Source organism: Acipenser ruthenus, unplaced genomic scaffold, assembly GCF_902713425.1.
Source record: "Acipenser ruthenus unplaced genomic scaffold, fAciRut3.2 maternal haplotype, whole genome shotgun sequence".
In the NCBI taxonomy this organism is placed as follows: domain Eukaryota; kingdom Metazoa; phylum Chordata; class Actinopteri; order Acipenseriformes; family Acipenseridae; genus Acipenser; species Acipenser ruthenus.
In genome coordinates this window covers 1-14,687 of record NW_026708183.1, presented here as the reverse complement: position 1 = coordinate 14,687, position 14,687 = coordinate 1, and the positions used below count along the sequence as shown (strand labels likewise).

Genomic DNA, 14,687 nt, shown 5'->3' with positions numbered 1-14,687 from the left:
TGCATTTCTATTTAGTATTAATTTGTGCCACGCAATATAACGCGTTACCAAACCCCTTGATTGTAATAATAATTCATGGCTGTTTTGTTTTTTTTTTCCTGTGAAAAATGGCTGGATTTCAGATTCACTGTGTATCGTTTTCTGAAGAAAAATAATGAATAAAAAGTTTAAAAGCAAACGCTGTGTCCTCCAGAGAGCTCTCAGAATCATGTCTAAACTACAGCAGAGTGCAGCCGTTATTAACCTGCCCCCTTCCTGCAACACTGCCCCCTAGTGGATAGGAGACACACAGCAGTAAGAAATATATATATAGCCCTGAATACAGCAGTGTTGTGTCGTTATTAACCTGCCCCCTTCCTGCAACACTCTGCCCCCTAGTGGATAGGAGACACACAGCAGTAAGAAATATATATATAGCCCTGAATACAGCAGTGTTGTGTCGTTATTAACCTGCCCCCTTCCTGCACCACTCTGCCCCCTAGTGGATAGGAGACACACAGCAGTATGAAATATATATATAGCCCTGAATACAGCAGTGTTGTGCCGTTATTAACCTGCCCCCTTCCTGCAACACTGCCCCCTAGTGGATAGGAGACACACAGCAGTAAGAAATATATATATAGCCCTGAATACAGCAGTGTTGTGTCGTTATTAACCTGCCCCCTTCCTGCAACACTCTGCCCCCTAGTGGATAGGAGACACACAGCAGTAAGAAATATATATATAGCCCTGAATACAGCAGTGTTGTGTCGTTATTAACCTGCCCCCTTCCTGCACCACTCTGCCCCCTAGTGGATAGGAGACACACAGCAGTATGAAATATATATATAGCCCTGAATACAGCAGTGTTGTGCCGTTATTAACCTGCCCCCTTCCTGCACCACTGCCCCCTAGTGGATAGGAGACACACAGCAGTAAGAAATATATATATAGCCCTGAATACAGCAGTGCTGGATGAAACAAACAGTGCTTACATTTTCAGAAACAGCAGCGACTGTACTAAACGACACTCTGTTAATTTTGACAGGGCGGGGACGTTCTGTTTGTAAAATCTCATAGAGAAATACAAAATATAACATGCAGGTATTGTCTCTGTCACGCTTGTCTATCGCTTAGGCTAGTCTGACATCTGCTGGAAAAAAAGAGGAACTGCAACTTATGAAGACATTGATTTATTTATGAATTTTATTTTATTTTATTTATTTTTTAAAAGTACAGTAGCCAGCAGCTCTACTCATCAGTCCTACTTTGACTGTAAACATCTTAAAACGTTGTAATTTATAATCACTGTATACACACACACTTACACGTTTACAATATATCAACGACTCACGGTGTTTGGTTTAATCTTTAACAAGTCATCTAGTTTGGATTTGTTTATTCCGGTTTCGTTTTGTTTGTTTGTTTAAGAAGCCGCTTGTAATAAACTTAGGTCGACGTTTCACTTTCGTGAAACGACTGGTCTTATCTCTTGAAAGATAAGGCGGACAAATTCAAAGAAAGACACGACGTGCGAGTTAAGGTTTATTTAATTTTTTTTATCTGCTCAACGCCTCTGAAGGTACAAGGGTCTGTCTGTACAGAAATGTTTCCTGTGTAAATGTCTGCCTCCCCTGGTCGTTGTTTCGTCTATAATGGCGCTCCCACGGATAGTATATTAATAATATATATATAAATAATAATATTATTATGGGCAGAGCTCTGTGAGGATCAATTCAACAAGGTTGGCCAACATATTGGCTTATTTTAGTTTTCTTTTTTCCTGTTTTCCTCCATTTTATAATTTGAGTGCCGTTTTTTTTAAAAACAACATCACCTGTTTTAATATTTATCTCATATTAATAATGCTACACAACATACCGAAGACGGTGAAAGTTGTTGAAAAACTCGACAAAAACCTTTGTCTAATTTTAGAAATGTTTCGATATATATATAGTATGTTCTTATTTTTTTGACTGTTTAAAGAGATTAGGCAGTTGTTATGTTTATATATATATATATATATTTTTAATAATTGTTCGCCTCGTCTCTCGACGCTCCCTCATTAACCCCTCGAAGCTTTTGATTTATTTTTCCTCTGGGGGAATAGTTTTGTTTTTTTCAGTCAGCCAGCCAGCCAATCGAGCGCGACTGCCGCCGTCCCTACAGCCAATCAGAAGCTCAGACCCACATTCGAACTCCAATAAAGAGACGCGCCGCCAGGTTGTGGGCGGGGTCTCAACGGGCGGTTTTAGAACGCCTGAAATCAAATCAGCCGGCGCGCTCGAGCCTTTTAACGGTCAAAAACCAGCCAATCGGAAAAAAAAAAAAAAAAAAAAAAAAAAAAAAAATCAGATCTTTCTCAGGCTGCTGATTGGTCTGTTTGGAGCCTCGCGGAGGCATTCGCGGTTTTCGCCTCGGGAGGCGGAGCAGAGTGGGCGGGGATGTTTGCCAAAGAGACTGACAGCGTGTTCGCCAATCACCAGGGGCGCTGTCGATGATTGACACCGCGTTTTGAGCAACGGGAGCGCGCTTTAGTCCAAACCCTCCTCCCCGATTGGTCAAGTGTGTCGACCCACGTGGGATGCGGGTTCAGGTTAACCAATCGTCGGTCGTCGGACCCTTTGAGTGGCGTGCAGGTCTGCCCATCGGCGGCTGGCTGCTCGGTTCGCATTGGCTGCGAAAGTGCGGGAGGCGTGTCCCTGGACGCTGGCGGAGCTGGAGAGTGTGTTTTGTGACGAGTTGAAAATGGCGGAAAGGCTGAGGCGAGTTCAACTTTAACGGGTAACAAAAAATAATCTCGCAAGGCAGTTTCGCGAATCTAAAAAACAACAAAAAACAATGAAATAAATAAAAATAATAACACGAAATAAAGCTTCTCGAAGGGTCTCGCAAACAACACAAGAAACCCCGACTCACGGAAACGGGAGAGGAAGAAAGCCGAAGCGGAGAGAGACGAACATTTACGAAAAAAAAATAATATAAATAAATATATTTAAAACCGACTCAACCCCCTCTTTTTTTTTTTTTTTTTAAATGCCGTTTTCCGTGGATATTTTCAAATGCCTCTCTGTGTAATTCACACACAGATACAGGGACGCGAACAGAAGGGAAAGTAAGACGCTTTCATTTTCGTAAACCGCTTTAATTTATTTTTTTTGGTGTTATTTATTCGCCTTTTTTTTTTAAAAAAAAAGAAAAGCCACTGCTTTTACATTTTCGTGATATTTTATAACGTGTGTTTTTGGTGGCGGAGATGAAGTCTACTTCCTAAGTGGGAATAAACTTAGGCCACGGGGAAAAGGGGAAACCAAACGAGACAGAAAAATATTATTATTATTATCATTTATTATCATTTTTATTTAGTTTTTTTCCTTCAAAACGCAGACACTCTCTCTACACTTCGACGGCGGGGCACAGATGAAGTATTATTAATATTAAAATAACGATGGAGCCAGAAGGGGCGAAAGTGCGCTACAGCAAGAGACTGGTAAGTACGAAACTTTTGTGAAACTTTTGTTATTTTATTTTAAAATATTTAAGATTAATTTCCTCCTGAGGTCGTGCTGTTTTCTGAACACACGTCCCTGCAGATTTTAAAAAACAGCATGAGGGGTTTTAAAACTGTATTGAAATAAAGTCACCCTAACAACAACAACAACAGTTTAATTTGATATTCTCGATTGATGCTGTTTTTAATACCAATTAAAAAGCGATCTCCTTTTTCTTCAGTTTGCATAGTTTTTGTAATAATATAACTTTTGATGGACCTCCAGCCTAGTCAAGCAATGGTGCTGAAATCGAATTTATTTTTAAAAAAAACCTTTTTCTTTTTTGGCGTGGCGCCGTTTTTTTAACACCAAGCAGCATTTTAGAGAGTGTGTTTTGTTATAATGTCATTTTTTACACTTTTTATAGGTGAAAACCTCGTTTTTTTTGTTTAAAGACCCTTTTCCCAAGTACCCCGAACTTGCAATAACTGATAGAGCGTGTATATCGATTTATAACGTGTTATCTTGTGTTGGGATGATGTGTTTTTTAAAATATAAAATATGTACATTAAATTAAAATATAAGCTAACTTGAATGCCCAAAAAAATAAATAAATACGACCTAGTCCAACAGTATTGTGTGTGTGTTTTTATTACAGAAGTTAATTTATTTTTACATAACATGGCGCCTATTAAATTATTATTTGGTCATTAATATGAATACACTTCAGCGTATTTAAATCTGGATAGCTAGCTTTTAAAATGAGACTAAAACACAAACACGTGTGCATGTAAAACTGATTTTAAATTGAACTGCGAGGCGTTTTATCAACATTTCCCTGCCTGTTTCTGACTTCATTTAGATATCCTTGCTGTAACTAAATTATAAACAGCAAATCTAGGGTCAGGTGAACTGAATTATATGTGCCAAGCAAAATACTACCTATAACGTGTCTATATAACTACATATATAATACATTTCTGAACTTAAACTGGCTTTTTTTAAAGATATAAGGTTAATTTTATCTTCGTGTAGGCGGATAGAAAAAAAGTTTGTGTATAAAGAAGTTTATAAACAAATCTCTGGGTCTGACTTCGAATTCGACTTTTCTTTTTTTGACTTTTTATTGATTTTGTTGTCATATTATTGCAACCTTAGCGCGGGATTTGAGTCAGATATGGTTGTGTTTGTATTATTTTTTTAATCTTTTGATAATCAGAGTCACGTTACTTGTAGTCCTGGCTGTTTTTCTGTGGTGCTGAATTGAGTATTCGTGGTTTGTGTTCGAGTTTAACTCGCTTTATTACGTGTGTTTTTAAGTGAAAGTTCATTGTGTGTGTGTGTGTGTGGGCGATCCTTATGACTAATTAATTTCTGAAGAAAAGCACATTTTTATAATCTCTATCGTGACATTTTTTAATACGTTTAAAAACCGCCTGCTTAAAAAAAAATCGAATCGAACTCGAATTTAAACTCGACAATTTCTACAATAGAATTCGAGTTTATATCAGATTCGAGATTTGAAATGTAAATATTTTGTGTGTGTGTGTTAACACCCCGTTTCTACAAGAAAATACACTTTATCGTGTAGTTTGTTCAAAACCAGGCCTGCTTTGAAACTTTGAATATAATTTTATTAATATTTGTTAGCTTTGGGAATGACGGCCGTCGCTTTGAAAAGTAAAATAACTTGTTTAAAATGTCGTGCCTCTCAATTTATAAAAGTGTGGACTGAAAGCCAAGCTCGTCTCGTATTATTTAAATGAGATGCTAGTTATTTATTGACCCGTATTGTGATACGCGTGTTTTTGTGTTACTGTGTGAAGGTATGTATGTTAAATGGCTTTTTAAAAATATATTTATCGCCAGGTATGTCTCTTCGCATTCGGTGTGATTATAATAAGTGTTAATGGCAATACACACACACACAAAAACACGTTTTAATAAGAATATAATAACTCGTCATAAATTATGAACTTAAAAAAAAAAAAAAAAAATTGAAAGTCACATTTTTAAATCCCGCCTTTTATTTATAGTACCTGCTTTCACAGAAGCAAGCATTATTATTATTATTATTATTATTATTATTATTATTATTATTATTATTATTATTATTCGTGTATTTTGTGTTTTTAAAACGCTCCTGGTAAGTTAGGTACTGTAAAGCTGTTTTTTTAAAGTTTTGACGGTATTATTAATAATTTAGAGAGACGCGCCCAATTTTATATTAAAACTGTTATCTGATAACATTTAGACCCTGACTTGACTTTTTTTGACTCTTTGTATTTTCATTTACCTCGATAGGATTTCCATACGTATCATTTCAAAGGCAGGTTCTAACATGTTCGTTTTTAACGCGTTTTTATGTTTCTTGATTTTAAACGCGTTTTTGTTGGCGGTTGTTCCGCCGCAGAGCCGCACGCGTCTCGTCCGGAGGGTGGACTGAGAAATGGTGCTGAAACTGCGTCTGAAGCGTAACGGTTTGAATCCTCCTCCTCGACGCGGTGTCGCAGAGACTTGACAAGGCAAACCTGAAAAAATAACACAAGGCGAAGGTTTTGCAGCGTTTCCCTGCCCTGCACTGCACAGACAGCGGGCCTCGTCGCTTGTCCAGTTAGTTTACGTGATGCACAGTGTTTAGAGGCTGGCACAGAAGTTATCCGGCCCCTCCTGTTCAATTAAATAAACGCATGAATACAAACCTTGCAGCTGAAGTGTGTCCCACAATTAAATGACATTGCAGGCCTGGGAGTCAGACTCCTATTGCACAGCAGCGTGATCCAGTCCAGGTTTTACTACCAGCTTGATCAGCCCCAGTGTGTCTAGCTAACAAGCTCAGGTGTGTCTTATTATTAAACTCCTAGTGAAACCAGGACTGGATCACACTGCTGTGCAGCGGGAGTCTCGTTCCCAGCCCTGCATTATAGTTACTGGCTGAAAGTTCACTGCATTCCTTCACATTAGCTCTGTGTGTGTGTGCGTGCGTCTCTGTGTGTGTCTCCGTCTCGGTGTGTGTGCGTCTCTGTGTGTGTCTCGGTGTGTGTGTGTGTCTCTGTGTTAGTGTGTGCATGTCTCTGTGTGTCTGGTGTGTGTGTGTGTGTGTCTGTGTGCGTGTCTGTCTCAGTGTGTGTGTCTGTCTGGTGTGTGTCTCTGTGTCTCAGTGTGTGTGTCTGTCTGGTGTGTGTCTCTGTGTGTGCCTCTGTGTCTCAGTGTGTGTGTCTGTCTGGTGTGTGTCTGTCTGGTGTGTGTCTCAGTGTGTGTGTGTCTCAGTGTGTGTGTGTCTCAGTGTGTGTGTGTCTCAGTGTGTGTGTGTCTCAGTGTGTGTGTGTCTCTGTGTGTGTGTGTCTCTGTATGTGTGTCTGTCTGGTGTGTGTCTCTGTGTGTGTGTCTCAGTGTGTGTGTGCGTGTGTGTGGTGTGTGTCTCTGTGTGTGTGTGTCTCTGTGTGTGTGTGTCTCTGTGTGTGTGTGTCTCTGTGTGTGTGTGTCTCAGTGTGTGTGCGTCTGTCTCGGTGTGCGTCTCTGTGTGTGTGTGTCTCTGTGTGTGTGTCTCTCAGTGTGTCTCTCAGCGTGTGTCCGTCTGTCTCGGTGTGCGTCTCTGTGTGTGTGTGTCTCTGTGTGTGTGTCTCTCAGTGTGTCTCTCAGCGTGTGTGCGTCTGTCTCGGTGTGCGTCTCTGTGTGTGTGTGTCTCTGTGTGTGTGTCTCTCAGTGTGTCTCTCAGCGTGTGTGCGTCTGTCTCGGTGTGCGTCTCTGTGTGTGTGTGTGTGCGTCTGTGTGTGTGTGTGTGTGCACTCTGCTCTGTCATTGTTGGCTTGCCAGTTGGTTTATGTTCCACAAAGGTATTGAGGTTCTATCTATCTCTATCTCCTATCTATCTATATAATGAAAGGTAATGTAGATACACACACAAGGTGAATAACAAAAAAAATAAATCAATCAATCGCAATGTTTTGGACTTCAAGCCCTTCAGCTGGATGGACAAAGCAGTGCTGTAAACAAGCTGTGTCTACCTGCAATACCTTTGAGAGAGAGAGACGTGTATATAATATATCTATCTCCTATCTCTCTATTTATCTCCTATCTACCTCTCTATCTCTCTCTCCTATCTCTCTATCTGCAGGCAGGCACGCGAGCTTCCTCCCTCTCTGAAGCACAGAGTTGTGATTTCACTGACAGCTGCAGTATAAACTCAGACTAGCCTTGTAGCCGGACCTGGGCTTCAGTTCAGAAGCTCCTCCTCTTTCCTTCCTTCCTTCCTTTTTCAGGTGTTAAAATGACCAGGGAGGGAGGGAGGGAGGTGTGCCAGGATGTGTTGTATTTTATGATTATTCATGGCTTGTCTGAGTCTTGTGGTATGTATGGATTCATAGGAGGCTGTGTGGCTCAGTGGTTAAAGAAAAGGGCTTGTAACCAGGAGGTCCCCGGTTCAAATCCCCGGCTCACTGAACCTCCTTGTGCTCCGTCCTTCGGGCGAGACGTTGTCACACGCCCAGGCCTCTGTAAATCACCTTGGATAAAGGCTTCTGCTATAGAAGCCAATTATAATAAGTTTATATCGGGCATTGAACAGATGGGAGAGAGGGGAGAGGGACGGACGACGGATGGGCTTGATCTAATACCCCCCCCCCCCCCCTCCTGCTGTGACACAAAATCTGTTACCCCCCCCCCCCCACACACACACACACACAGTGGAAGAATGACTGACTTTTTTTATAGGAAAATGCAGGGCTGGGAATCAGACTCCTATCCCACAGCAGTGTCACCCAGTCCAGGTTTTACTACCAGCTTGATCAGCCCCAGTGTGTCTAGCTAACAAGCTCAGGTGTGTCTTATTATTAAACTCCCAGTGAAACCAGGACTGGATCACACTGCTGTGCAGCGGGAGTCTCAAAACACAGTTTCTGACGTACAATAAAATCAATCAGTAAATGCGATTTCTCTCTGTTGCTGTTGCAGCGTTCTGGCACCAGGAGGCGCTATCAGGACGATGGAATCTCGGACGACGAGATCGAGGGCAAGAGGACCTTTGACCTGGAAGAGAAACTGATCAGCAGCAACTACAACGCCAACTTCGTCAAGGTCATGGAGGGCAAAGGTCAGTCGAGAGGCCTACAGTGTAAATTCAACGGCAAACGTTTCTGCTAGAAGTCTTTCTCAGCGTCTTCAGTGTAAATTCAATGGCAAACGTTTCCACTAGAAGTCTTTCTCAGTGTCTTCAGTGTAAATTCAGTGGCAAACGTTTCCACTAGAAGTCTTTCTCAGCGTCTGCAGTGTAAATTCAATGGCAAACGTTTCCACTAGAAGTCTTTCTCAGCGTCTTTAGTGGAAATTCAATGGCAAACGTTTCCGCTAGAAGTCTTTCTCAGCATCTTCAGTGTAAATTCAGTGCCTGATGTTGTTTTTCCTCTCGTAGATTTGACCTTCGAGTACATTCAGAGGGAAGGGCTCCGCGATCCCTTGATATTCATGAAGCCCGACGGACTTGGAATCAAGTGAGTGTTGATCTGCGCAGGCAAACCTGGAGACTGCAATGAACCGCAGCAGTGATGGTACTGCTAGCAGTGCTGTGTGAGCTTGATCAACCCCAGTGTGTCTAGCTAACAAGCTCAGGTGTGTCTTATTATTAAACTCCCAGTGAAACCAGGACTGGATCACACTGCTGTGCAGCGGGAGTCTGGTTCCCAGCCCTGCTCCTCTGCAGTCCGCGTGCTGACGTCTCTGTTCTTGTCTCTCCTGCAGGATGCCAGACTCTGACTTTGGTGTGAATGATGTCAAGCACTTTGTTGGTGAGTGAGAGTGGCTGGGGGGGGGGGGGGGGGGGGGGGGGGGGGGTCCAGTGTGTTACAGGGAGTGGCTGGGGGGGGGGGGGAGGGGGGGGTCCAGGGTGTTGAGGTTACAGTGAGTGGCTGGGGGGGGGTCCAGTGTGTTACAGGGAGTGGCTGGGGGGGGGGTCCAGGGTGTTTGAGGTTACAGGGAGTGGCTGGGGGGGGGGGTCCAGTGTGTTACAGGGAGTGGCTGGGGGTGGGGGGGGGCAGTGTGTTGAGGTTACAGTTAGTGGCTGGGGGGGGGTGGTTCAGTGTGTTGAGGTTACAGTTAGTGGCTGGGGGGGGTGGTTCAGTGTGTTGAGGTTACAGTTAGTGGCTGGGGGGGGGGGTGGTTCAGTGTGTTGAGGTTACAGTTAGTGGCTGGGGGGGGTGGTTCAGTGTGTTGAGGTTACAGTTAGTGGCTGGGGGGGGGTGGTTCAGTGTGTTGAGGTTACAGTTAGTGGCTGGGGGGGGGGGGTGGTTCAGTGTGTTGAGGTTACAGTTAGTGGCTGGGGGGGGGGGGGGGTGGTTCAGTGTGTTGAGGTTACAGTTAGTGGCTGGGGGGGGTGGTCCAGTGTGTTGAGGTTACAGTTAGTGGCTGGGGGGGGGGGGGTGGTTCAGTGTGTTGAGGTTACAGTTAGTGGCTGGGGGGGGGGTGGTTCAGTGTGTTGAGGTTACAGTTAGTGGCTGGGGGGGGGTGGTTCAGTGTGTTGAGGTTACAGTTAGTGGCTGGGGGGGGTGGTTCAGTGTGTTGAGGTTACAGTTAGTGGCTGGGGGGGGGTGGTTCAGTGTGTTGAGGTCACAGTTAGTGGCTGGGGGGGGGGGGGGGGTGGTTCAGTGTGTTGAGGTTACAGTTAGTGGCTGGGGGGGGGGGGTGGTTCAGTGTGTTGAGGTTACAGTTAGTGGCTGGGGGGGGGGGGGGGGGGGGTTCAGTGTGTTTGAAGTTACAGGGAGTTTCAGTAGAGCTGTCCAGCCTTTTCACCAGGGAGCTGTGACTCACACCAGCGTCGTATCCAGTGATTCAGTTTCTCGTTTCTCTCTGCTTCTGTTTTTCCGTTCCCCCGTGTCGCAGGGAGCCGCCGGATGATCGATGTCATGGATGTCTCCACTCAGAAGGGGATCGAGATGTCCATGAGCCAGTGGCGCCGGTACTACGAGACCCCCCCAGAGGACAGGGAGAAGCTCTACAACGTGATCAGCCTGGAGTTCAGCCACACGCGGCTGGAGAACCTGGTGAAGAGACCGGCTAGCGTGAGTGCACACCTGACAAAAGAAACAAGGACCAGGGAAACGGAGATTAGATAAAGGGGCATTCAGAACAGAAAATAGGAGGGTACTTTTTTACACAGAGAATTGTGAGGGTCTGGAACCAACTCCCCAGTAATGTTGTTGAAGCTGACACCCTGGGATCCTTCAAGAAGCTGCTTGATGAGATTCTGGGATCAATAAGCTACTAACAACCAAACGAGCAAGATGGGCTGAATGGCCTCCTCACGTTTGTAAACTTTCTTATGTTCTTAGACCCGCGGTCTCTATAGACAGTGCTGGACTGACAGTGTGTGTGTGTGTGTGTGTGAGAGAGAGAGAGAGAGAGAGCCCCAGTCCTTGTTGCCAGTGCTGGACTGTGTGTGTGAGAGAGCCCCAGTCCTTGTTGCCAGTGCTGGACTGTGTGTGTGTGTGTGAGAGCCCCAGTCCTTGTTGCCAGTGCTGGACTGTGTGTGTGTGAGAGAGCCCCAGTCCTTGTTGCCAGTGCTGGTCTGTGTGTGTGAGTGCCCCAGTCCTTGTTGCCAGTGCTGGTCTGTGTGTGAGAGAGAGCTCCAGTCCGTCCTTGTTGCCAGTGCTGGTCTGTGTGTGTGAGAGAGCCCCAGTCCTTGTTGCCAGTGCTGGACTGTGTGTGTGTGAGAGAGCCCCAGTCCTTGTTGCCAGTGCTGGACTGTGTGTGTGTGAGAGAGCCCCAGTCCTTGTTGCCAGTGCTGGTCTGTGTGTGAGAGAGAGCTCCAGTCCGTCCTTGTTGCCAGTGCTGGTCTGTGTGTGTGAGAGAGCCCCAGTCCTTGTTGCCAGTGCTGGACTGTGTGTGTGTGAGAGAGCCCCAGTCCTTGTTGCCAGTGCTGGACTGTGTGTGTGTGAGAGAGCCCCAGTCCTTGTTGCCAGTGCTGGTCTGTGTGTGAGAGAGAGCTCCAGTCCGTCCTTGTTGCCAGTGCTGGTCTGTGTGTGTGAGAGAGCCCCAGTCCTTGTTGCCAGTGCTGGACTGTGTGTGTGAGAGAGCCCCAGTCCTTGTTGCCAGTGCTGGACTGTGTGTGTGTGAGAGAGCCCCAGTCCTTGTTGCCAGTGCTGGACTGTGTGTGTGTGTGAGAGAGCCCCAGTCCTTGTTGCCAGTGCTGGTCTGTGTGTGTGAGAGAGCTCCAGTCCGTCCTTGTTGCCAGTGCTGGTCTGGTGTGTGTGTGAGAGAGCCCCCAGTCCTTGTTGCCAGTGCTGGACTGTGTGTGAGAGAGCCCCAGTCCTTGTTGCCAGTGCTGGACTGTGTGTGTGAGAGCGCCCCAGTCCTTGTTGCCAGTGCTGGACTGTGTGTGTGAGAGCGCCCCAGTCCTTGTTGCCAGTGCTGGACTGTGTGTGAGAGAGCGCCCCAGTCCTTGTTGCCAGTGCTGGACTGTGTGTGTGAGAGCGCCCCAGTCCTTGTTGCCAGTGCTGGACTGTGTGTGTGAGAGCCCCAGTCCTTGTTGCCAGTGCTGGACTGTGTGTGTGAGAGCCCCAGTCCTTGTTGCCAGTGCTGGACTGTGTGTGTGAGAGCCCCAGTCCTTGTTGCCAGTGCTGGACTGTGTGTGTGAGAGAGCCCCAGTCCTTGTTGCCAGTGCTGGACTGTGTGTGAGAGAGCCCCAGTCCTTGTTGCCAGTGCTGGTCTGATCCTGGTCGTGTTTTTTTCTCAGGTGGACCTGATAGACTGGGTGGATAACATGTGGCCGCGACACCTGAAGGACAGACAGAGGGACTCGACCAACGCCATCTTCGACATGAAGTACCCGAAAGTGCAGAAGTACGACCCCCCCCCCACCCCCAGCCTGTGCATTCGTTAACCCCCCCCCCACCGTGGCGTGTCGCCTTATCCTTTCTGTATCTTCAAAAGACTTCTAGTCAACGTTTTCCCCTCGTTGAATTATTAGGGTTTCTTTTCGGTGTTTCTAAATTCAGCGCGATTTTGAGCATTTTCAAAGCTTTTATTTATCGATGCACTGTGAATCTTTACAGCCCCAGCTAGAACTACAGCTCCCAGCATGCCTTTGTACCTGCTGGAATGGTGAGGGATGCTGGGAGCTGTAGTTCTTTACCTACAGTGCACCGTGATGTGGTCTAGCATCACAATACAGACCTCTATTACGATACATCAAGTAAAAGCAATGCGATTCAGCAATACACAGTGAGTAGGTCCAGCCATAGCCAGAACTACAGTTCCCAGCATGCCTCCTCATGATGAGGGATGCTGGGAGCTGTAGTTCATTACCTACAGTGTGCTGTGGTCTGGTGTCGTGATCCAGACCTCTGTTCTGGTTGTATAGTGTGAAGGCGTTGTGGTTCACGGGGAGTAATGATGTGTTTCTGTGTGTTTGTTTTCAGGTATTGCTTGATGAGTGTGCAGGGCTGCTACACAGACTTCCACATCGACTTCGGGGGTACCTCCGTCTGGTACCACATTCACAAGGGCGGAAAGGTACCCACAAATCCATTAACCCTTGAGTTACCTACCCACAAAGAGCCAGCCTGCGAATTCAATGGCAGACGTGTCCACCACAAGTCTTTCTCAGCGTCTTCAGTGTGAATTCAATGGCAAACGTTTCCACTAGAAGTCTCTCAGCGTCTTCAGTGTAAATTCAATGGCAAAACGTTTCCACTAGAAGTCTTTCTCAGCGTCTTCAGTGTGAATTCAATGGCAAACGTTTCTACTAGAAGTCTCTCTCAGCGTCTTCAGTGTAAATTCAATGGCAAACGTTTCCACTAGAAGTCTTTCTCAGCGTCTTCAGTGTAAATTCAATGGCAAACGTTTCCACTAGAAGTCTTTCTCAGCGTCTTCAGTGTAAATTCAATGGCAAACGTTTCCTCTAGAAGTCTCTCTCAGCGTCTTCAGTGTAAATTCAATGGCAAACGTTTCCACTAGAAGTCTCTCTCAGCGTCTTCAGTGTAAATTCAACGGCAAAACGTTTCCACTAGAAGTCTTTCTCAGCGTCTTCAGTGTGAATTCAATGGCAAACGTTTCCGCTAGAAGTCTTTCTCAGCGTCCTTCAGTGTGAATTCAATGGCAAACGTTTCCACTAGAAGTCTTTCTCAGTGGAAACATTTGTCACTGAATTCACACTGAAGATTTCTAGTCTAAACGTTTTTCATTGAGTGTTTAATAATTCACAGATAGGCAATGTTGACAGTAACTTGTAAAAGTGCTATATTTGCCTTCCATAATTCACTAATTAAATATATAAAAAACAATGTGCAATTCAGATAGCGGAATAAATAAACTAATATTAAAAAATAAATACGATCACGACAGTCTTTATTATTTATTTTGATTGTCGCTTGGTTTCTACCCCTCCCCTCTCCAGGTTTTCTGGGTGATCCCTCCCACCCCTCAGAATTTGGAGCTGTACGAAAACTGGGTGCTGTCGGGAAAGCAGGGAGACATTTTCCTGGGAGACAAGGTCTCGGGGTGCCAGCGCATCGAGCTGAAACAGGGGTACACCTTCATGATCCCATCGGGTGAGTGGAGCTTCAAAATCCATTCTCTTGCCTCTTATTAGCTTTATTAACATGATCACCGGCCCCTCCCTTTAAAGGAGCGCTGACCATCTTTAAAATCCATTCTCTCACCTCTTATTGGCTTTATTAACATGATCACCGGCCCCTCCCTTTAAAGGAGCGCTGACCATCTTTAAAATCCATTCTCTCGCCTCTTATTAGCTTTATTAACATGATCACCGGCCCCTCCCTTTAAAGGAGCGCTGACCATCTTTAAAATCCATTCTCTCACCTCTTATTAGCTTTATTAACATGATCACCGGCCCTCCCTTTAAAGGAGCGCTGACCATCTTTTAAAATCCATTCTCTCGCCTCTTATTAGCTTTATTAACATGTTCACTTGTCCAATCTTGACCAGTCCAATGACTTTTTTTTTTTTTTTTATTTCCTCTAATGGATTAATTCAGGTACTTGGATAATATTTGTAAAATCATATTTCTTGCTAGTGCAGAATTGATTGAACACTCCTGTTCAATTACATTATAAAATATGAAACGAAACGTATGTATTGCTGTGTGTATGGGTGGTGGTGTTGACCACCCCCGTTTTGCCTCGGTTGGTCTCTCCCAGGCTGGATCCACGCAGTCTACACTCCGGAGGACACACTGGTGTTCGGGGGGAACTTCCTGCACAGCTT

General features: G+C 45.2%; 1 protein-coding gene across 1 annotated transcript; it reads left to right on the top strand.

Moving 5' to 3' along the window:
- Positions 1-2,651: 2,651 nt before the first annotated feature.
- Positions 2,652-14,011, top strand: LOC117966738 (lysine-specific demethylase 2A-like; the record flags this gene model as incomplete). The annotated part of the gene is made up of 9 exons (XM_059020219.1): positions 2,652-3,094; positions 3,367-3,469; positions 8,424-8,562; positions 8,881-8,959; positions 9,207-9,253; positions 10,344-10,522; positions 12,196-12,302; positions 12,881-12,974; positions 13,858-14,011. Coding segments are annotated over exons 2-9 (841 nt in total), but the record flags the coding sequence as incomplete, so codon positions are not given.
- Between the last annotated feature and the right edge of the window lie 676 nt (positions 14,012-14,687).